The sequence below is a fragment of the Zophobas morio genome, unplaced genomic scaffold (assembly GCF_036711695.1).
Source record: "Zophobas morio isolate AGI-343-1 ecotype UQ-CSIRO unplaced genomic scaffold, CSIRO_AGI_Zmor_V1 ptg000012l, whole genome shotgun sequence".
NCBI classification, from domain to species: Eukaryota; Metazoa; Arthropoda; class Insecta; order Coleoptera; family Tenebrionidae; genus Zophobas; species Zophobas morio.
Genome location: NW_026972117.1, coordinates 6117410 through 6139386, shown reverse-complemented (window position 1 = coordinate 6139386; position 21977 = coordinate 6117410). Strand labels below are relative to the sequence as shown.

Below are 21977 nucleotides of genomic sequence, written 5' to 3'. Positions count from 1 at the left end.
GAAAATGTGTTTAGTTAAGTTTCGAAAATGTCAAAATTTGGCCGAAAAGTGAAGAAGGGGGGACCATTGGAAAATTTTCACTTCAAAAAAAGTCGTCTAAAATGTGCGAAAAAATTCAAGGACGTAGATCTCGACAATCTGATTCCAAAAATATAGCGTGTTGATGGTCACGGAACAACATTTTCGAAAGAATTGGTAGGAAATGCGAATTTTTGAAAATTTCTAAAAATCTCGATTTTTCAACGGCCGATTCCGGAAAAACGGTTGCAGTTATCAAAGAAACGATTCCGGAAATGAGTTCTAGAACTCGAAATCTACAAGAAAATGTGTTTAGTTAAGTTTCGAAAAAGTCAAAATTTGGCCGAAAAGTGAAGAAGGGGGGACCATTGGAAAATTTTCACTTAAAAAAAAGCTGTCTAAAAATTGCGAAAAAATTCAGAGACGTAGATCTCGACAAGCTGATTCCAAAAATATAGCGTGTTGATGGTCACGGAGAAACATTTTCGGAAGAATCGGTAGGAAATGAGAATTTTTGAAGATTTCTAAAAATCTCGATATTTCAACGGCCGATTCCGGAAAAACGGTTGCAGTTATCAAAGAAACGATTCCGGAAATGAGTTCTAGAGCTCGAAATCTACAAGAAAATGTGTTTAGTTAAGTTTCGAAAATGTCAAAATTTGGCCGAAAAGTGAAGAAGGGGGGACCATTGGAAAATTTTCACTTCAAAAAAAGTCGTCTAAAATGTGCGAAAAAATTCAAGGACGTAGATCTCGACAATCTGATTCCAAAAATATAGCGTGTTGATGGTCACGGAACAACATTTTCGAAAGAATTGGTAGGAAATGCGAATTTTTGAAAATTTCTAAAAATCTCGATTTTTCAACGGCCGATTCCGGAAAAACGGTTGCAGTTATCAAAGAAACGATTCCGGAAATGAGTTCTAGAACTCGAAATCTACAAGAAAATGTGTTTAGTTAAGTTTCGAAAAAGTCAAAATTTGGCCGAAAAGTGAAGAAGGGGGGACCATTGGAAAATTTTCACTAAAAAAATAGTTGTCTAAAAATTGCGAAAAAATTCAGGGACGTAGATCTCGACAAGCTGATTCCAAAAATATAGCGTGTTGATGGTCACGGAGAAACATTTTCGGAAGAATCGGTAGGAAATCGAATTTTTGAAGATTTCTAAAAATCTCGATATTTCAACGGTCGATTCCGGAAAAACAGTTGTAGTTATCAAAGAAACGATTCCGGAAATGAGTTCAAGAGCTCGAAATCTACAAGAAAATGTGTTTAGTTAAGTTTCGAAAATGTCAAAATTTGGCCGAAAAGTGAAGAAGTGGGGACCATTGGAAAATTTTCACTTTCAAAAAAGTTGTCTAAAAATTGCGAAAAAATTCAGGGACGTAGATCTCGACAAGCTGATTCCAAAAATATAGCGTGTTGATGGTCACGGAGAAACATTTTCGGAGGAATCGGTAGGAAATGCGAATTTTTGAAGATTTCTAAAAATCTCGATATTTCAACGGCCGATTCCAGAAAAACGGTTGCAGTTATCAAAGAAACGATTCCGGAAATGAGTTCTAGAGCTCGAAATCTACAAGAAAATGTGTTTAGTTAAGTTTCGAAAACGTCAAAATTTGGCCGAAAAGTGAAGAAGGGGGGACCATTGGAAAATTTTCACTTAAAAAAAAGTTGTCTAAAAATTGCGAAAAAATTCAGGGACGTAGATCTCGACAGGCTGATTCCAAAAATATAGCGTGTTGATGGTCACGGAGAAACATTTTCGGAAGAATCGGTAGGAAATGCGAATTTTTGAAGATTTCTAAATCTCTCGATATTTCAACGGCCGATTCCGGAAAAACGGTTGCAGTTATCAAAGAAACGATTCCGGAAATGAGTTCTAAAGCTCGAAATCTACAAGAAAATGTGTTTAGTTGAGTTTCGAAACTGTCAAAATTTGGCCGAAACGTGAAGAAGGGGGGACCATTGGAAAATTTTCACTTAAAAAAAAGTTGTCTAAAAATTGCGAAAAAATTCAGGGACGTAGATCTCGACAAGCTGATTCCAAAAATTTAGTGTGTTGATGGTCACGGAGCAACATGATCGAAAGAATCGGTAGGAAATGCGAATTTTAGAAAATTTCTAAAAATTTCGATATTTCAACTGCCGATTCCGGAAAAACAGTTGTAGTTATCAAAGAAACGATTCCGGAAATGAGTTCAAGAGCTCGAAATCTACAAGAAAATGTGTTTAGTTAAGTTTCGAAAACGTCAAAATTTGGCCGAAAAGTGAAGAAGGGGGGACCATTGGAAAATTTTCATTTAAAAAAAAGTTGTCTAAAAATTGCGAAAAAATTCAGAGACGTAGATCTCGACAAGCTGATTCCAAAAATATAGCGTGTTGATGGTCACGGAGCAACATTTTCGAAAGAATCGGTGAAAATGCGAATTTTAGAAAATTTCTAAAAATTTCGATATTTCAACGGCCGATTCCGGAAAAACGGTTGCAGTTATGAAAGAAACGATTCCGGAAATGAGTTCAAGAGCTCGAAATCTACAAGAAAATGTGTTTAGTTAAGTTTCGAAAATGTCAAAATTTGGCCGAAAAGTGAAGAAGGGGGGAGGGACCATTGGAAAATTTTCACTTAAAAAAAAAGTTATCTAAAAATTGCGAAAAAAATCAGAGACGTAGATCTCGACAAGCTGATTCCAAAAATATAGTGTGTTGATGGTCACGGAGCAACATTTTCGAAAGAATCGGTAGGAAATGCGAATTTTTGAAAATTTCTAAAAATCTCTATATTTCAACGGTCGATTCCGGGAAAACGGTTGCAGTTATCAAAGAAATGATTCCGGAAATGAGTTCTAGAGCTCGAAATCTACAAGAAAATGTGTTTAGTTAAGTTCGAAAATGTCAAAATTTGGCCGAAACGTGAAGAAGGGGGGACCCTTGGAAAATTTTCACTTTCAAAAAAGTTGTCTAAAAATTGCGAAAAAATTCAGGGACGTAGATCTCGACAAGCTGATTCCAAAAATATAGTGTGTTGATGGTCACGGAGCAACATTTTCGAAAGAAGAGAGAATAATGAATTCAATTCAATAACAAGTCTGATATCTACAATCAATTCATTGTCCTTGATGGTAAATGACATGAAGACAGTAATGAATGACCTCGTAGTTGAGAATAAAAAACTTCGGCAAGAAATTGAACAAATGAAGGCTGAAAAAATACAAACAAGAACAGCAGATGCGAATCATATTCCTGATGAACAAATATTCCAGGAAATTGAGGATCGACAAGCTCGGCTTAACAATATTATTATCAGCAACTTGCCTGAATCTCAGGAAGCTTCTGTTGAGGATAAAAATCAAGATGATTTGAATAGGATAAAAAGTTTGATATCAAGTACAGGCGTAGATAATGCTGAAGTTTCAAAAGTCGTCAGAATTGGTAAAGTTTCTCGAAAACCCAGAATTCTTAAGGTTACATTAATTACCCCAATGCTTGCTCAGGATATTGTTAGTAAATATAGAGCTAAAAATGGTGTTTACATTAACAGGGATCTAACACGAATGCAGCAGAACTTGGCATACAATGTAAGAAAAGAATACAAATCTCGAATTGCCAATGGTGAGAATAATATTATGCTAAAATATTATAAAGGAATCCCTAAAATTATCACAAAAAACATGTAGAATTCCAACGCACAAAGACTGATGATAACCCTCTCTCAACTTCACTAAATATTATTTATCAAAATGTTCGCGGGCTTAATACTAAAGTAAATGATTTCTATATAAACGTTTGTGCAAGTGATGCCGATTTAATTATATTAACCGAAACATGGTTACATGATGGAGTGTTAAGCACCGAGTTGTTTCCCGCAGGTTACAGCGTATTCCGTTGCGACAGAAAATTGTCTAGAGGTGGAGGAACTCTTATAGCCATTAAAGATAAATATTCAGCACAAAGCTTAACTTCAATGTCACCTATTCCAGATGTTGAGCTAATTGTCGTTAAAGTTTCGTTTGGTTCATCTAGCCTTACTGTTATATCTTTATACATTCCACCAGGATTACGAATTAACACCTATCAGCATATATTTGAGTATTTGGAATCGAATATTAATTTCTCACATCCCGTGCTGATAACTGGTGATTTTAACATTTCGGAATATGAGGACTGTCGAATTAAGAGGAAATCATCACACCTTTTTAATATTTTTTGTCATTTTCTTTCATTGAATAATATTACTCAGCGAAACTCCATATTGAATCATAATTCAAGGTTATTGGATCTGGTCATTTGCACTAATGACATAACAACTGATGTATTAAAAGAAGAATATCCCTTAGTTGCTGAAGACCAACATCATCCATGTTTGTGCATAAATATTTTAATTAAAATGTTCGAGAGCTCATATTTTGGAATAAACCCGAACCAACTTAATTTTAATTTTCGAAAGGCAGATCTCATAGGATTATATTCTTCGTTATCGTCCACTGACTGGTCAAAAATACAAGAATTTGAAGATGTGGAGTCGTCATGCAATTATTTTTATAAAGTATTGTATGATAATTTTTCACAATATGTACCTCTGCGTCTTATGAACAGTAAACAACAGAGCTATCCAATCTGGTTCACCAAATCCATAATTGATATGATCAAACAAAAAAGACGCCACTGGAACAAATATAAAAATACTCGCTTGATTCATCATTTAGATAAATACAGGGAACTAAGACGCTTGATAAAGACAGAAACGCGCAAAGCATATTCTTGTTTTTTAGTCAGTGCGGAGCGCTCATTTAAACAGAATCCCAAAAATTTTTGGTCATTTGTTAATGCAAAGAAGAAGGAAAGCAGGATTCCTGGAACTATGACCTCAGGCGATAACATATTAACATCTCCTGAAGATATTGTAAACGCCTTTGGAAGATTATTTGCCAGTGTGTTTAGTAAAGAAAACGAACATATCTGCGATGAGTATTGTGACATTAGTGACAGTGTTTGCAGCTTCTGTGATAAAAAGTGCTGTCCATCTCTGCATCTCAATTACGGTTGTGATAACTTACCTGTTTTACACTTATTTAAAATCGAAAATTGTGATATTGTTAAGGCTGTAGAAAAGATTAAGGCTAATAATGTATCCGGTCCTGACCATGTTCCAGCGTTTATTGTAAAAGATTGCATTAGTTGCTTCTTAACACCTTTGGTTTATATTTTTAACTTAATCTTAAAAACATCTAAGTATCCTAGTTGTTGGCTTGTGTCGAAAGTTTGTCCAGTTTTTAAAAGTGGGGATAAAAGTAATATTAATAACTATAGACCAATAGCTCTTTTATCAAATTTTGCAAAGTTGTTTGAATGTATTATGTCTAATGTTATATACTCGCACGTAGTTAATGCTATTTCACATAATCAACATGGTTTTATTAAAGGCAAATCGACTACAACTAACTTGTTTGAGTTTACACAATTTGCTTCTCAAGCAATGGATGAAAAAATGCAAATAGATGTCATATACACGGATTTAACCAAAGCGTTCGATAAAGTCCATCACTGCATTTTACTTAGCAAACTACATAAGTTTGGATTATGTAACAGTCTAGTTTTGCTTTTAAAATCAATGGTGATGAACAGGCGTCAATATGTTGAATACAATAGTTATGAGTCTCATGCATATTGGTGTCATAGTGGTGTAGCACAAGGATCTAATCTTGGACCGCTTTTATTTATTATGTTTTTAAATGATATATGTGAACACATCAACTGTAAATTTTATATTTATGCTGATGACCTTAAGATCGTTAATGTTATTAGTTCATATGCCGACTGTTTTAGCCTGCAAGATAATGTTGACTCATTTTTCAATTACTGTTCCATAAACCGCCTTATTATTAATACATCTAAATGCAATGTAATGTCCTTCAGTAGAAAAATGCAGCCTATAATATTTCACTACAATATCAATGGTAAAATTTTGAAACGTTGTGTTCAATTTAAAGATCTAGGTGTAGTTTTTGACTCAAAGCTATCGTTTATACCTCATATCGAATATGTCACTAACAGTGCTATAAAATTATTAGGATTCATCATACGTAACAGCTCAGATTTACAAAATATGTTTTCCATTCGTTTATTGTTCTATTCGTTAGTGAGATCCAAACTCGAGTACTGTAGTTGTATATGGAGTCCTGCACAACAGATTTTTGTTAGTCTTCTTGAGAATGTCTTACGTAAATATTGTAAATTTTTATTTTTTAAAATGTTTGGGCGTTATCCGGAATTACACTGTAATCAAAAAGTTCTCCTGAATATTCTGAATGAAAAATCTCTATTGAGTAGAAGAAACGTAGCCAGCATAACATTTCTTCAAAAAATTCTTAATGGTTCAATTAATAGTCATGAAATACTTAGTCAAATAAAAATAGTTGTGCCGAGGATAGTGAGCAGAGTGCCACTTACGTTTTTTTATTGTATTCCTAATACATTTCACCATTATAATTCTCCTCTGTTAAATTGCCTTAGATTGTACAATTGCATATGTAATATATTTGATATTTTTAACGACAGTTTATTGAATCGTAGGTTAAGGAATAAAATTATAGACTATTATACTCAGTTCTAAATATTTAATTTTTGTAACATGTATTATAAAGCGCTAGTTAGTGTATATATATACATATATATATTTGTTAAATTGTAAGATTTTTGTATCTATATGGACACCTGTCCGTTGGAAAATAAACCCATCATTATTATTATTATTATTATTAAAGAATCGGTAGGAAATGCGAATTTTTGAAAATTTCTAAAAATCTCTATATTTCAACGGTTGATTCCGGGAAAACGGTTGCAGTTATCAAAGAAACGATTCCGGAAATGAGTTCTAGAGCTCGAAATCTACAAGAAAATGTGTTTAGTTAAGTTTCGAAAATGTCAAAATTTGGCCGAAAAGTGAAGAAGGGGGGACCATTGGAAAATGTTCACTTAAAAAAAAGTTGTCTAAAAATTGCGAAAAAATTCAAGGACGTAGATCTCGACAAGCTAATTCCAAAAATATAGCGTGTTGATGGTCACGGAGAAACATTTTCGGAAGAATCGGTGGGAAATGCGAATTTTTGAAAATTTCTAAAAATCTCGATATTTCAACGGCCGATTCCGGAAAAACGGCTGCAGTTATCAAAGAAACGATTCCGGAAATGAGTTCAAGAGCTCGAAATCTACAAGAAAATGTGTTTCGTTAAGTTTCGAAAATGTCAAAATTTGGCCGAAAAGTGAAGAAGGGGGGACCATTGGAAAATTTTCACTTAAAAAAAAGTTGTCTAAAAATTGCGAAACAATTCAGGGACGTAGATCTCGACAAGCTGATTCCAAAAATATAGCGTGTTGATGGTCACGGAGAAACATTTTCGGAAAAATCGGTAGGAAATGCGAATTTTTGAAGATTTCTAAAAATCTCGATATTTCAACGGCCGATTCCGGAAAAACGGTTGCAGTTATCAAAGAAACGATTCCGGAAATGAGTTCTAGAGCTCGAAATCTACAAGAAAATGTGTTTAGTTAAGTTTCGAAAATGTCAAAATTTGGCCGAAAAGTGAAGAAGGGGGGACCATTGGCAAATTTTCACTTTCAAAAAAGTTGTCTAAAAATTGCGAAAAAATTCAGGGACGTAGATCTCGACAAGCTGATTCCAAAAATATAGTGTGTTGATGGTCACGTAGCAACATTTTCGAAAGAATCGGTAGGAAATGCGAATTTTAGAAAATTTCTAAAAATTTCGATATTTCAACGGCCGATTCCGGAAAAACGGTTGCAGTTATCAAAGAAACGATTCCGGAAATGAGTTCTAGAGCTCGAAATCTACAAGAAAATGTGTTTAGTTAAGTTTCGAAAATGTCAAAGTTTGTCCGAAATCTGTGTGGAGTGAGAATGGGAACCAATATATACTTATACTTCTTATTTCAGAAGAAAAAAATGAAAGAACAGGGGGGTGGGCGGGGTTAACTTTAACTTTTTTCTACAATATTTTTTTTACAGACAGTAACCCCGCCGCCCGGCCTTTATTTTATTAGAGGATATGTCATTTGTGAAAATCAGTCTTATCTTAGCAGGTACTAGCCCCAGCCACCCATCCTCTATTTTATTAGTGTAATTTGCCAAAATTTTTCTTTTTTAAAATCAAATTTTAAGGGTATAATTTTTCAGAAAAGCAGTATTTCTTGGACTGTATTTCAGAAGCGAGGGAATTTTTGTTCAAATAGACTTCGACCAATTTTTTAGCCTGTACATTGTAAATTAACAAATATAAACAACGTCCCAAAAGATTTAAATAAACATTTTAGTTGCTAATAATACATTGATAAACCAAAGATTCATATTGTGAGGTCGCGAATCGTGACGTCACGACGTATTCAAACAAAGGAATAGCTTCTCGAACATTCGCGAACATGTTGTTGCGTCAGCCAATGGGTATTTAACCAATTTTTTAGTCTGTACATTGTAAATTAACAAATATAAACAAACAATGTCCAAAAAGATTTATATAAACATTTTAGTTGCTAATAATACATTAATAAATCAAAGATTCATATTGTGACGTCGCGAATCGTGACGTCACGACGTATTCAAACAAAGGAATAGCTTCTCGAACATTCGCGAACTTGTTGGTGCGCCAGCCAACCGGTATTTAACCAATTTTTTAGTCTGTACATTGTAAATTAACAAATATAAACAAACAATGGCCAAAAAGATTTATATAAACATTTTAGTTGTTAATAATACATTGATAAATCAAAGATTCATATTGTGACGTCGCGAATCGTGACGTCACGACGTATTCAAACAAAGGAATAGCTTCTCGAACATTCGCGAACATGTTGTTGCGTCAGCCAATGGGTATTTAACCAATTTTTTAGTCTGTACATTGTAAATTAACAAATATAAACAAACAATGTCCAAAAAGATTTATATAAACATTTTAGTTGTTAATAATACATTGATAAATCAAAGATTCATATTGCGACGTCGCGAATCGTGACGTCACGACGTTTTCAAACAAAGGACTAGCTTCTCGAACATTCGCGAACATGTTGTTGCGTCAGCCAACCGGTATTTAACCAATTTTTTAGTCTGTACATTGTAAATTAACAAATATAAACAAACAATGTCCAAAAAGATTAATATAAACATTTTAGTTGCTAATAATACATTGATAAATGAAAGATTCGTATTGCGACGTCGCAAATCGTGACGTCAGGGCGTATTCAAACAAAGGAATAGCTTCTCGAACATTCGCGAACGTCGTCTTGCGTCAGCCAACCGGTATATATAGAGGTCGGCGGTCACTTTTGGGCAGTCTGAGTCGAACGTTCAACACGTGAAGACGTCTGTTCGGAATAAGGAAAGTAAGGAAACAATTTCGCAACTAAATGGCGAATTTATTTATTTATTTTTAAAATTATTCGTTGTGTATAATAACACATGGCGACATATGACAGATTTACAATTATTAATGAAATCAAATCGTGCAAACGCTGCTAAGAAACTATCATGACACAATTAAATAAAATTTAAACAATTCAATTTGTTTAAACATTGTTGAATTGCAATTTTCCGTGCAAAGTATGAAAAATAATTTTAGCCATCTCATGGTGACGCACCATGACGTCACTGTCACGTGATTACCTGAACAAAGACACGGTCTTCGCTCCTTTGTGTTCAGTTTTGATTTCGATCTGGTGGCAGCAACGTCGGAGCATTCGGAGCCCCGTTTTGGCGTAAAACTACCACGTTTTCGCGAATTTCTTATTAATTGCTAATAAATATTAGTGAAAATGTTCTACATTAGCGCTGTGAACACGGAACAAAGTGTGCATTTCTCCAAAAATGCCCGAAAACGGAGTAAATACGGTTGGAGTTTTAATTTATATATACTGTTCAAATATGATTATGAGTATTAATTAATATAATTAAAGCCGTTTTCCTACAAACGTGAACACATTAAAAACGTGTAATTTTCCGGTCAAAATATGAAAAATAGTGTTTGCAATCTCATCGTGATGTTCAATGACATCACTGTCAGGAGAGCCACCTGAACAAATATTGCGGTTTTCGGTTAGTTTTGATTTCGGTCTGGTGGCAGCAACATATGAGCATTCGGAGCTCCGTTTTCGCTTAAAAGTAGCCCGTGTTCGCGAATTTCTAATTTATTGTTTCTCTCATGGCAAGACGCACTCCAGACCTCCTCGTATTGTTTGGTTCTTGCTGGGCAACAACAACGAGCGAGCACAGTCATCGCTCTTTGGTGGCAAACGTGGAGAAATTTGTATATTGTAACTTTTGTAATTGAACCATTTTGTACTGTATATTGTATGTGTTACTAACTTAACTTGGGTCTTGCCAATTTAGCTCCAGTGGTGCAAATGCTTTGTTTTCACGGTGCATTTGCTTGGGTTTTAATTTTGCAACAGTGCATTCTTTGGTTCCGAGACTGAATTCTCCATGTCGTCAGACGCTCTGGCCTGGGGGGTTCTGTTGGCCCTTAGACGCTGGGTCATCATCCTAAAAGGATGAGGTTCATCATCCGAAAAGGATGAGGTCAGTCGGCCCTGTATCTATGCGGCTGCATTCTCCCTTGGTCGTGTGAGCGCTGCGACCTATAGATTTCGTTTCGAGTTCCATCGGTGTGCTTGCTTGGGTTTTCATTTTGCAACAGCGCATCCTTTGGTTCCGGGTCGGAATTCTCCATGTCGTTAGAAGCTCTTGGTCTGGGGGGGTTCTATTGGCCCTTAGACGCTGGGTCGCATCATTCTTTAAGGATGAGGTCAGACGGCCTTGGATTTATGCGGCTGCGTTCCTCTCTTGGGCGAACGAGCACTGCGACCAATAGATTTCGTTCCGAGTTCCATCGGTGTGCTTGCTTGGGTTTTCATTTTGCAACATTCTCAATTTTTGGTGCAATTTCTTCCGGTGATGAATTGGGTACTAACTTTGCATTTGTTTTGTATCTAAATTGTATCTGTATCTGTAGTGTATTCTGTATTGTAGTTAGATTGTAGGTACCTGTATTGTATTTCTTTTGTATTGTACTGTATAACGTTCTATCCCTCATTAACAAATCCTAGCCCTCTCCTTTCCTAGCGAGATCTGCTCCAGACCTTCCCGTGGTTCTTGCTGAGCATCAACTATCGAGGACAGAAAATTCAAATTCAAAACCAGCAAAGTTTCACAAAAATCTTGAAAATCGCTCGTTGGTGGCCAACGTGGAGCAAAAGAGACTTTTGTAACTCAACTAACTTTGTTAATTTTGTATTCTTAAGGAAACAAAAATGTATTACATTTAATTTATTATTTATAAGGACAAATGTGAAGACAAGTTGTTAACAAATTTTTCCTTCATTTTCCTTTTTTTCCTCGGCAACTTCTACCTTTAATAGGAGTCGTTTCTTTGATAAGCGTCATCACTAAATCAGCAATGTTGGTGTTTTGTAACTTTGCGTTGGCACTATTGATAAAAAACCTATGCTGCGACGTATCGGTGAAGTTGGTGGGTCAAAGCTATACATTTTCGCGATATAATTAAATAAAATTTAAACGTAATTAATATAATTCATAATGTTTAAATATGATAACTATTAATATGTGATAATTAAACTGAAAACCATTTTCCTAAGAACACGAGGTTACCAAAAACAAATTAGTTTGTTTAAACGTTGTTAAATTAACGCCGAAAATGTACAATCTCTGAGCGAAAATATGAAAAATAATTTTTGCAATCTCATCGTGACGTACGATGACGTCACTGTCACGTGACCTACCTGATAAAAGGTCACATTTTTCGGTCCTCTGTGTTTAGTTTTGATACCGGTCTGGTAGCAACAACACTGGAGCTCCGTTTTGGCTTACAAGTAGGGTTCTTTTCACGAATTTATAATTTATTATTAATAAATATTGGTGAAAATGTGTTGTGTTAGTACTGTAAACACGAACGAAATGGATATTTTTCCGAAAAGGACCGAAAACAGGGTAAGTACGACCTCAGTTTTAATTTATCGGATTCCGTGATTCGTTCACTCGACAATGTTTAAATTTTGGGCAAATTTTCGAAACGATTGAAGTCGGTTGATCAAAGCTATACATTTGCACGATATTAATTTATAAATTTTAAACATAATTAATATCACTTATAATGTTTAAATATGATAAGCATAAATAAATATGATAATTAAATCGAAACTCGTCCTACAAGTCCGAAATTATCAAAAACAAATCAATTTGTTTAAAAATTGTTAAATTATCCATGAAAATGTGCATTTTAACGGCCAAAATATGAAAAATAATTCTTGCAATCTCATCGTGACGTACGATGACGTCACTGTCACCTGAGCTAGCTGTCCGAAGGTCATGTGTCGCGGTTCTTTGTGTTCACTATTAATTTCTGTTGGATGGCGGCAAGATTATGGCGTCGTTTTGGCGTGAAAGTGCGGCGTTTTAGCGAATTTCTACTTTATTATTAATAACTATTGCGGAAAATATGTCAAAATTTGGCCGAAAAGTGAAGAAGGGGAAATTGGAAAATTTTCAGGAAACGCGAATTTTTGAAAATTTCTAAAAATCTCGATATTTCAACGGCCGATTCCGTAAAAACGGTTGCAGTTATCAAAGAAACGAGGCCGGAAGTGAAATCTAGAGCTCGAAATCTACAAGAAAATGTGTTTAGTTAAGTTTCGAAAATGTCAAAATTTGGCCGAAAAGTGAAGAAGGAAAATTTTCACTTTCAAAAAAGTTGTCTAAAAATTGAGAAAAAATTCAGGGACGTAGATCTCGACAAGCTGATTCCAAAAATATAGCGTGTTGATGGTCACGGAGAAACATTTTCGGAAGAATCGGTAGGAAATGCGAATTTTTGAAGATTTCCAAAAATCTCGATATTTCAACGGCCGATTCCGGAAAAACGGTTGCAGTTATCAAAGAAACGATTCCGGAAATGAGTTCTAGAGCTCGAAATCTACAAGAAAATGTGTTTAGTTAAGTTTCGAAAATGTCAAAATTTGGCCGAAAAGTGAAGAAGGGGGGACCATTGGAAAATTTTCACTTAAAAAAAAGTTGTCTAAAAATTGCGAAAAAATTCAGAGATGTAGATCTCGACAAGCTGATTCCAAAAATATAGCGTGTTGATGGTCACGGGGAAACATTTTCGAAAGAATCGACAGGAAATGCGAATTTTTGAAAATTTCTAAAAATCTCGATATTTCAACCGGCGATTCCGGAAAAACGGTTGCAGTTATCAAAGAAACGATTCCGGAAATGAGTTCTAGAGCTCGAAATCGACAAGAAAATGTGTTTAGTTAAGTTTCGAAAATGTCAAAATTTGGCCGAAAAGTGAAGAAGGGGGGACCATTGAAAATTTTCACTTTAAAATAAAGTTGTCTAAAAATTGCGAAAAAATTCAGAGACGTAGATCTCGACAAGCTGATTCCAAAAATATAGCGTGTTGATGGTCACGGAGAAACATTTTCGGAAGAATCGGTAGGAAATGCGAATTTTTGAAAATTTCTAAATATCTCGATATTTCAACGGGCGATTCCGGAAAAACGGTTGCAGTTATCAAAGAAACGATTCCGGAAATGAGTTCTAGAGCTCGAAATCTACAAGAAAATGTGTTTAGTTAAGTTTCGAAAATGTCAAAATTTGGCCGAAAAGTGAAGAAGGGGGGACCATTGGAAAATTTTCACTTAAAAAAAAGTTGTCTAAAAATTGCGAAAAAATTGAGGGACGTAGATCTCGACAAGCTGATTCCAAAAATATAGCGTGTTGATGGTCACAGAGAAACATTTTTGAAAGAATTCTCAGGAAATGCGAATTTTTGAAAATTTCTGAAAATCTCGATATTTCAACGGCCGATTCCGGAAAAACGGTTGCAGTTATCAAAGAAACGTTTCCGGAAATGAGTTCTAGAGCTCGAAATCTACAAGAAAATGTGTTTAGTTAAGTTTCGAAAATGTCAAAATTTGGCCGAAATGTGAAGAAGGGGGGACCATTGGAAAATTTTCACATAAAAAAAGTTGTCTAAAAATTGCGAAAAAATTCAGGGACGTAGATCTCGACAAGCTGATTCCAAAAATATAGCGTGTTGATGGTCACGGAGAAACATTTTCGGAAGAATCGGTAGGAAATGCGAATTTTTGAAAATTTCTAAAAATCTCGATATTTCAACGGCCGATTCCGGAAAAACGCAGTTGCAGTTATCAAAGAAACGTTTCCGGAAATGAGTTCTAGAGCTCGAAATCTACAAGAAAATGTGTTTAGTTAAGTTTCGAAAATGTCAAAATTTGGCCAAAAAGTGAAGAAGGGGGGACCATTGGAAAATTTTCACTTAAAAAAAAGTTGTCTTAAAATTGCGAAAAAATTCAGAGACTTAGATCTCGACAAGCTGATTCCAAAAATATAGCGTGTTGATGGTCACGGAGAAACATTTTCGGAAGAATCGGTAGGAAATGCGAATTTTTGAAAATTTATAAAAATCCCGATATTTCAACGGCCGATTCCGGAAAAACGGTTGCAGTTATCAAAGAAACGATTCCGGAAATGAGTTCTAGAGCTCAAAATCTAGAAGAAAATGTGTTCAGTTAAGTTTCGAAAATGTCAAAAATTCGGCACTGGTTTTTACTTTATAGAGATTATCAAATTTTTATCATTTTTCAAAAATGAAGATTCATTGGCTGCACTTCAGGAACGAGGAAAGTTCCATCGAAATGACCTTCAACCAGTTTCTTTCAAGAACATGATTACAAAAAAATTTGATCATTTGCAAACACATTTTCAAACACCCAAAACCGCCTAAATCGCCTACAGACATCACCAGCTGCCCCCTTAACGCAGTACCGCGATCTTTGAACTTGCCGCTTTTAGCGAACGGTGGGGCTCAGTAGCAAATCGCAAAACAAGTTTCTCAAGAGAAGCACGATGTTGAGGAGTTCCGTCGGATATTTTCTTCGAGTTTACATCGTTTGAACCACTTCTCGGACTAAATGTGTGTCCCATTTCCACCGTAAGTACCCAAAAGTCGTTATTCCTTGCAGACGCGGAACGACAGCGTTCCTCGCATGTCGCCTTAATTAATTTAAACTGGCCTTAGGCTAAATTAACACTTAGGCGGTTTAAAGTTCTGCGCTTCGGTTTAATATTTGCATTTGTATTTATAACAAACAACTTTCGAATTTTTTTTACAATTTACGATTATAAATAAGGGAATGGATGTTTTATTTATTTTGTGTTTGTTATGGGGGGCTGGATTATAAAGTAGTCCCAAGTTAATTATTATGTTAATTGGCGCATTCTTGACGTCACTGCAAGGTTTTGCTTGCGTGATGTAAACATTTTTTTTTGTTTTATTTTCACGATTTTTATGCAGATTTGGGAATACTTGTGAAACAATAAATTCAACAAAGCTAACACTAATTGTTTGTGACGTTTGAACACATTCCGCCATTGTAAATACTTCATTCCGTTTACAATTTTTTCGCTTTGTTGCAGATCAAAATGTGGAAGTTAGCTCTCCTTTGCGCCATCTCAGGAACCCTCTTCTTAACACCCAAAGTCAACACATGCAATGAGGCAGTCTGTGGCAGCATTGTAAGTAAATGTCTCCTCACACAGTCCTGTAAATGCGAACTCAAGAACTGTACTTGCTGCAAGGAATGTTTTAATTGTCTGAGTTATCTGTACGATGAATGCTGTTCTTGCGTGGGTGAGTTTTATTATAATTTATTTTGCTAAACCGATTATGTTGTTTTTATGTGCAGATCTGTGTCCCCAGCCGCACGAAATCGACGAAACTCTCCTCAGCAAAAAATCACACGTGGAGGATTTCAAGGAACCGGTTCCAGGGCTTTTCGACGCTTTAACACAGGTCCCGGATGCACAGAATCGCTGGAATATTACGAGAATGCCCATAAACATCGACTTGAGTCACTACGGGCCCAAAGGTCATGTAAAAGTAGTCATGCGTAAGTCTCCAATTAAGTTAGTTTGTGATTTTTTACCAGGAGAGCTAAAAGAAAGCGTCATTTTGGAAAAATTTGAAAAAAATTCGGCCAGTTCTTGTGTTTTGTTTTTGAAAGAGTTTGGAGGAATCTGAGTGTGCTTAATTTTGTTTTTGCAGAAAATGAAATTGTTATATTTTTGAAATAATCTGAAAAATCTGGAATAATTAAAAAATGTGTTGAAAATCATGGGGGTCAATAGTACTGCAGGCAACAGTACCAAGATGTATAATGTGTTGCCTGCAAATTGAATTTAAATTTTCGGCGTTTAGAATACAAAAGAATCTTCGGGGCCATTTGTGTTTAATTTTTGAAAGCATTTGAAGATTGTTGGTGTTTCGTTTTATAAAAAGTCTGACAAATTTTAGGGTTTTTGTCTTTTTTTTAAGAATGTCAAAGAAATCTTTCGGACCTCTTGAATTTTGTTTTTATTTGTTTGAAAAAAAATCTACACATATTAAGAAAAAAAACATTATGTAGCCCCGCCCACCCGCCCTGTCTCAATTGTGATGATTTTTTGTTATTCGTCGTGAGCCAAGAAGGCGGAGCTTAACTGCAAATTCCTTATTTCTTTACGAGAACTTAAGAACATTTTTTTGAGTATCGTATTGTTCGAAGAATACTATGTACATTAAGAAAAAAACAAAGCCAAACATGAGGACCCACCCATACCCGCCCCGATCTCAATTCTCAAATGTGATGAATTCTTCATTCGTTGTCAGTTCGAGGGGCGGAGTTTAATTGCAAGATCGATATGTGTCTGCAAGAATTTACCATTTTAAACATGTTTTAAATTTCTTGTTGTCAAAATAAGTCTACACATCGTTGTTGAGTTTTTACCCTAGACGTCAAGATTTTTGGAAAAAAAATCAACATTTTCCAAGTTATAGTTGTTAAAACGTTAGTCAAAATTTGTTCGATGATGTCATCTTACAATTTTAACGAATAAATGTTATTTAAATGTTAAAAAGTAGCATAGTCCTGAACTTGTGGTTTATTAAATACGCTTTTGAGTTTTTCGGCTTTTCAATTTCTCGATTTTTCAACTGTAGATGTCTCAATTTTTCCATTCTTCAAATTTTTGATTTCTGGATTTTGATATTTTTCGATCCAATTTCTAAATATTTCGATTTTTCAATTTCTCAAATTTTGATGTTTCTAAATTTTCAGTTTTCCGATTTCTGGAGTAATCATTCTTTTATTGTCCCATTTCTCGATTTCCCAAAGTTTCAATATTTCGCTTCTTCAATTTTTCGATTTTTCAGGTTTTTGATTTTTTAGTTTTTCGATTTCTCAATTTCTTTCAGTTTTGGGATTTTTCAATATTTCGTTTTTCCGACTTTTCGACTTTTCGTTAAACCTTAGATTTTTAGATTTCTCGATTTTTCAATTTTGCGATATTTAGATTCTTCAATGTTCTAAATTTTTAGATTTCTCGATTTATTGACTTTTCAGTTCTTCAGTATTTCTATTTTTCCATTTTTCAAATTTTGACGTTGCTAAATTTTCAGTTTTCCGATTTCTCATTTAATCTATTTTTGATTTTCCAATTTCTGACTTCTCAATTTTTCGGCTGTTTTATATTTCGATTTTTCAATTTTTAGATTTTTAAAATTCTAGATTTGTCTATTCCTCGACTTCCTAAAGTTTCGATTCTTCACTTCTTCAATTTTTCAGGTTTTTGATTTTTCAATTTTTCGATTTTTTAAGTTTAGGATTTTTCGACTTTGATTTTTTAATTTTTCGAATTCTCAATTTTACAATTTTTTAATTTCTCAATTTTTTTGATGTTTCTTTCAGTTTTGTGGTTTTTCAAGACTTCGATTTTTCGATTACTGGATTTTTTACTTTTTAGTTTTTCAATTTTTTGTAAAACTTTAAATTTTTCAATTTTTCGACTATTTTATTGCTTCGATTTCTCAATTTTTCAACTTTTCCAAGTTATAATGGTCCAGTTTTTAAAATTCTAGGTTTTTCGATTCTTGAGTTTTCAGTTCTTCTATACTTCAATTTTTAATTTTCCGAATTTTTAAATTTCGATTATCCAATTTTTCATTTCAAAATTTCTCTATTTATCAGTTTTTCAATTTTTAACTGCATTTCTCGATCCTCTGATTTTTCAATTTCTCGATTTTTCACGTCTTCGATTTTTCGACTGTGATTTTTTGGTTTTTCGATTTCTCAATTTTCTAATTTTTTAATTTCTCAATTTTTTGAGATTTCTTTCAGTTTTGGGATTTTTTTCAATATTTCGGTTCTTCGACTTTTCGACTTCTGGACTTTTCAATTTATTATTTTTTTAGATATTCAGAGAAATTGAAAAATTGAGAAATTGTAAAACGAAAAATTGAATCATAAATACAACATAATTTGAAAAATCACAAAACCGAAATTTTGAAAAATTGAAAACTGGGAAATTAAAAAATTGAAAAATTGAGACATCAAAAAGTCAAAAAAGTGAAATCGAAAATCAAAAAACCTAAACAATTGAAGAATTGAAGAAATGAAAAATCGAAAAATAGAGAATTTATAAAAGTCAAATTTGAAAATTGAAAAATCAAAATATTTAAAATTTGCAAAATTGAAGAGTCAAATTGAAAAAACGTAAAACACAAATATCGGAAAAGTGAAAATCGAGAAATTGAAAAATTGAGAAATTGTGAAATCGAAAAATTGAATAATAAAATACAAAATCTGAAAAATCACAAAACTGAAATTTTGAAAAATTGAAAATTGAAAGAAAAACTCAATATTGGAAAAACTGAAATATCCGAAAACTGAGAAATTAAATAATTGAAAAATTGAGACATCAAAAAGGTAAAAAAGTGAAGTCGAAAATCAAAACCTTAAAAAATTGACAAATTAAAAAATCAAAAACTTAAAAAATTGAAGGATTGAAGCGACGAAAAATCGAAAAACAGAGTTTATAAAAGTAAAATTTGAAAAATTGAGAAATCGAAGAATTGGAAATCGCGAAATAAGAAACACTAAAAAATCCAAAAACTGAAATATCCAAAAATTTAGAAATCAAAAAGTCAAATAAGTGAAGTCAAAAATCAAAACCTTAAAAAATTGAAAAATCATAAACCTAAAAAATTGAAAAATTGAAGAATTGAAGAAATGAAAAATCGAAAAATTGAGAATTTATAAAAGTCAAATTTGAAAAATTGAAAAATCGAAATATTTACAAATCGCAAAATTGAAGAGGCGAAAAATTGGAAAAACGTAAAATTGAAACATCGGAAAATTGAAAAATCGATAAAATTGAAAATCGCGAAGTTGAAAATTGAATAATAAATAAACTGAAATTTCGAAAAACTGAAAAATGAAAGAAAAACTAAAAAATCCCAAAACTGAAATAACCAAAAATTGAAAAATTGGGAAATCGAAAAATCAAAAAAGTGAAGTCAAAAAATGAAAAACTTCAAAAATAAAATTGAAAAATCAAAAACTTGAAAAATTGGATAATCGAAAAACTGAAAAATCTCAAAACTGAAATATCCAAAAACAGAGAAATTAAAAAATTGAAAAATTGAGAAATCAAAAATCTAAAATATTGAAAAATTGAAGAATTGAAGAAATGAAAAATCGAAAAGCAGTCTATAAAAGTCAAATTTGAACAATTGAAAAATCGAAATATTTAAAAATTGCAAAATTGAAGAGGAGAAAAATTGGAGAAACGTAAAATTGAAACATGGGAAAATAGAAAAGTCGATAAAATTGAAAATCGCGATGTTGAAAATTGAAAAATTGTAAAATTGAATAATAAATAAACTGAAATTTCGAAAAACTGAAAAATGAAAGAAAAACTAAAAAATCCCAAAACTGAAATAACCAAAAATTGAAAAATTGGGACATCGAAAAATCAAAAAAGTGAAGTCAAAAAATGGAAAACTTCAAAAATAAAAAAATTGAAAAATCAAAAACTTGAAAAATTGGATGATTGAAAAACTTAAAAATCTCAAAACTGAAATATCCGAAAACAAAGAAATTAAAAAATTGAAAAATTGAGATATCAAAGATCTAAAATATTGAAAAATTGAGGAATTGAAGAAATGAAAAATCGAAAAACAGAGTCTATAAAAGTCAAATTTGAACAATTGAAAAATCGAAATATTTAAAAATTGCAAAATTGAAGAGGAGAAAAATTGGAGAAACGTGGAATTGAAACATCGGAAAATAGAAAAATCGATAAAATTGAAAATCGCGAAGTTGAAAATTGAAAAAATGTAAAATTGAAATTTCGAAAAACTGAAAAATGAAAGAAAACCGAAAAAATCCCAAAACTGAAGTAACCAAAAATTCAAAAACTGAGAAATCGAAAAATCAAAAAAAAGTGAAGTCAAAAAATCAAAAACCTACAAAATTGAAAAATTGAAGAATTGAAGAAATGAAAAATCGAAAAACAGAGTTTATAAAAGTCAAATTTGACAAATTGAAAAATCGAAATATTTAAAAATCCTAAAATTGAAGAGAAGAAAAACTGGAAAAACGTAAAATTGGAACATCAGAAAATTGAGAAATCGAAAAATTGAAAATCGCGAAATTGAAAAATTGTAAAATTGTAAAATTGAAAAATTTAATAATAAATAAACTGAAAAATCCCACAACCGAAATTTCGAAAAATTGAAAATTTAAAGAAAAATGAAAAATCACAAAAACTGAGAAATTAAACCGAAAAATTTAAACAGTCGAAGGTCAAGAAATGGGAAAATCAAAACCTCGATTAATTAAAAAATCGAAACATTGAGAGTTTAAAAAAGTCAAAAATTGAAAAATCCAAATATTTAAAGATTGTAAAATTGAAAAAACGTAAAACTGAAACATCGGAAAATTGAGAAATCTAGAAATTGAAAAACTGAGAAATTATAAAATCCAAAATTTCAATAATAAATAAACGAAAAAATTCTAAAACTAAAATTTTCGAAAAATTGAGAATTCGAAAGTTGAAAAAGCAAGAAATCGTTAAGATGTTTATGTACTTTTTTTTAAAGAAGATGACTTTGCAGAGTCTTTATTGACACTTCGACTCAATCAAACATTTTGCTCTTATTTTTCAAATTAATTGTAGTAATTATTATTTTTTTTAGTAGTAATTAGTGTAAAAATTTAATTTTTTGTTATTTGGTAGATAATTGTAATTTATTTTATAATTTAATATTTGCATCTAGGTAAAATAATAATTATCATTTGAGGGCGCCTAGTACTTTTCCCAGTTGTTTAGTTTTTAAAATAGTTTTAGTGGACCAAATCTCTTAAATGATAATTTCAGACCAGATTAATTTTTTGTACAGAAAGCGGTGACCAACCAGGACTGCTTCCCATAGAATCCCACAACATAATCACCCTAAACTGTACCGTGGTTTTCATGAAAGGATGCAGGACCTGGCACAAATGTAGATCCAACTGTGAAAGCATGGGTTCCAATAGTTACCGATGGTTCCACGATGGGTGCTGCGAATGCATAGGCCAACACTGCATAAATTACGGAATAAACGAGAGCAAGTAAACAAATCCACCCATTCTCCGAAACCGCCATTTTCACCGCCATTTTGTTGCAGATGTCGCGAGTGCTCCATGAACCAAGACGAGGAAGAGGACGACGACGACGACGAAGGCGACTACGGTCAAGATTCCGACAACGCACTCAACTTGTGAACGTCACTCAAAATTTGACAAGCAGACGCTTTAAATTAAAGACTTTTTGAAAGTTTTAACTTGTTTTCGAAGTTACCGAAATTGTTTTTAGGGGAAAATAAGTGTTATGTAATTGTACTTGTACATTTTATTATCAGTATAAAATTTTATATGTAAGAATCAACACTAATAAAATAAATAATCCGTAAAACGGACATGTTTGTTTGTACCAGACAAACCTTGTTCAAAGTGTTTCAAAAGTGCGATTGCACTGAGACGAGAAACGCTATAG

General features: G+C 33.0%; 1 protein-coding gene across 1 annotated transcript; it reads left to right on the top strand.

Annotated features, from left to right (window-relative positions):
- Positions 1-14926: 14926 nt before the first annotated feature.
- LOC135127684 (twisted gastrulation protein homolog 1-B-like) lies at positions 14927-21900 on the top strand. Its single transcript, XM_064054238.1, has 5 exons — positions 14927-15054; positions 15540-15753; positions 15809-16012; positions 21343-21553; positions 21610-21900. Exons 2-5 carry the CDS (start codon positions 15546-15548, stop codon positions 21704-21706), a joined length of 720 nt encoding a protein of 239 aa, XP_063910308.1. The 5' UTR covers positions 14927-15054; positions 15540-15545; the 3' UTR covers positions 21707-21900.
- Positions 21901-21977: the final 77 nt, after the last annotated feature.

Bases quoted from the DNA above. Each gene is read 5' to 3' on its own strand.
- LOC135127684 (XM_064054238.1), top strand. From the start codon at position 15,546: ATGTGGAAGTTAGCTCTCCTTTGCGCCATCTCAGGAACCCTCTTCTTA. The intron at 15,754-15,808 runs GTGAGTTTTATT...TTTTATGTGCAG, and splicing joins TGAATGCTGTTCTTGCGTGG to ATCTGTGTCCCCAGCCGCAC. The intron at 21,554-21,609 runs GTAAACAAATCC...ATTTTGTTGCAG, and splicing joins TACGGAATAAACGAGAGCAA to ATGTCGCGAGTGCTCCATGA.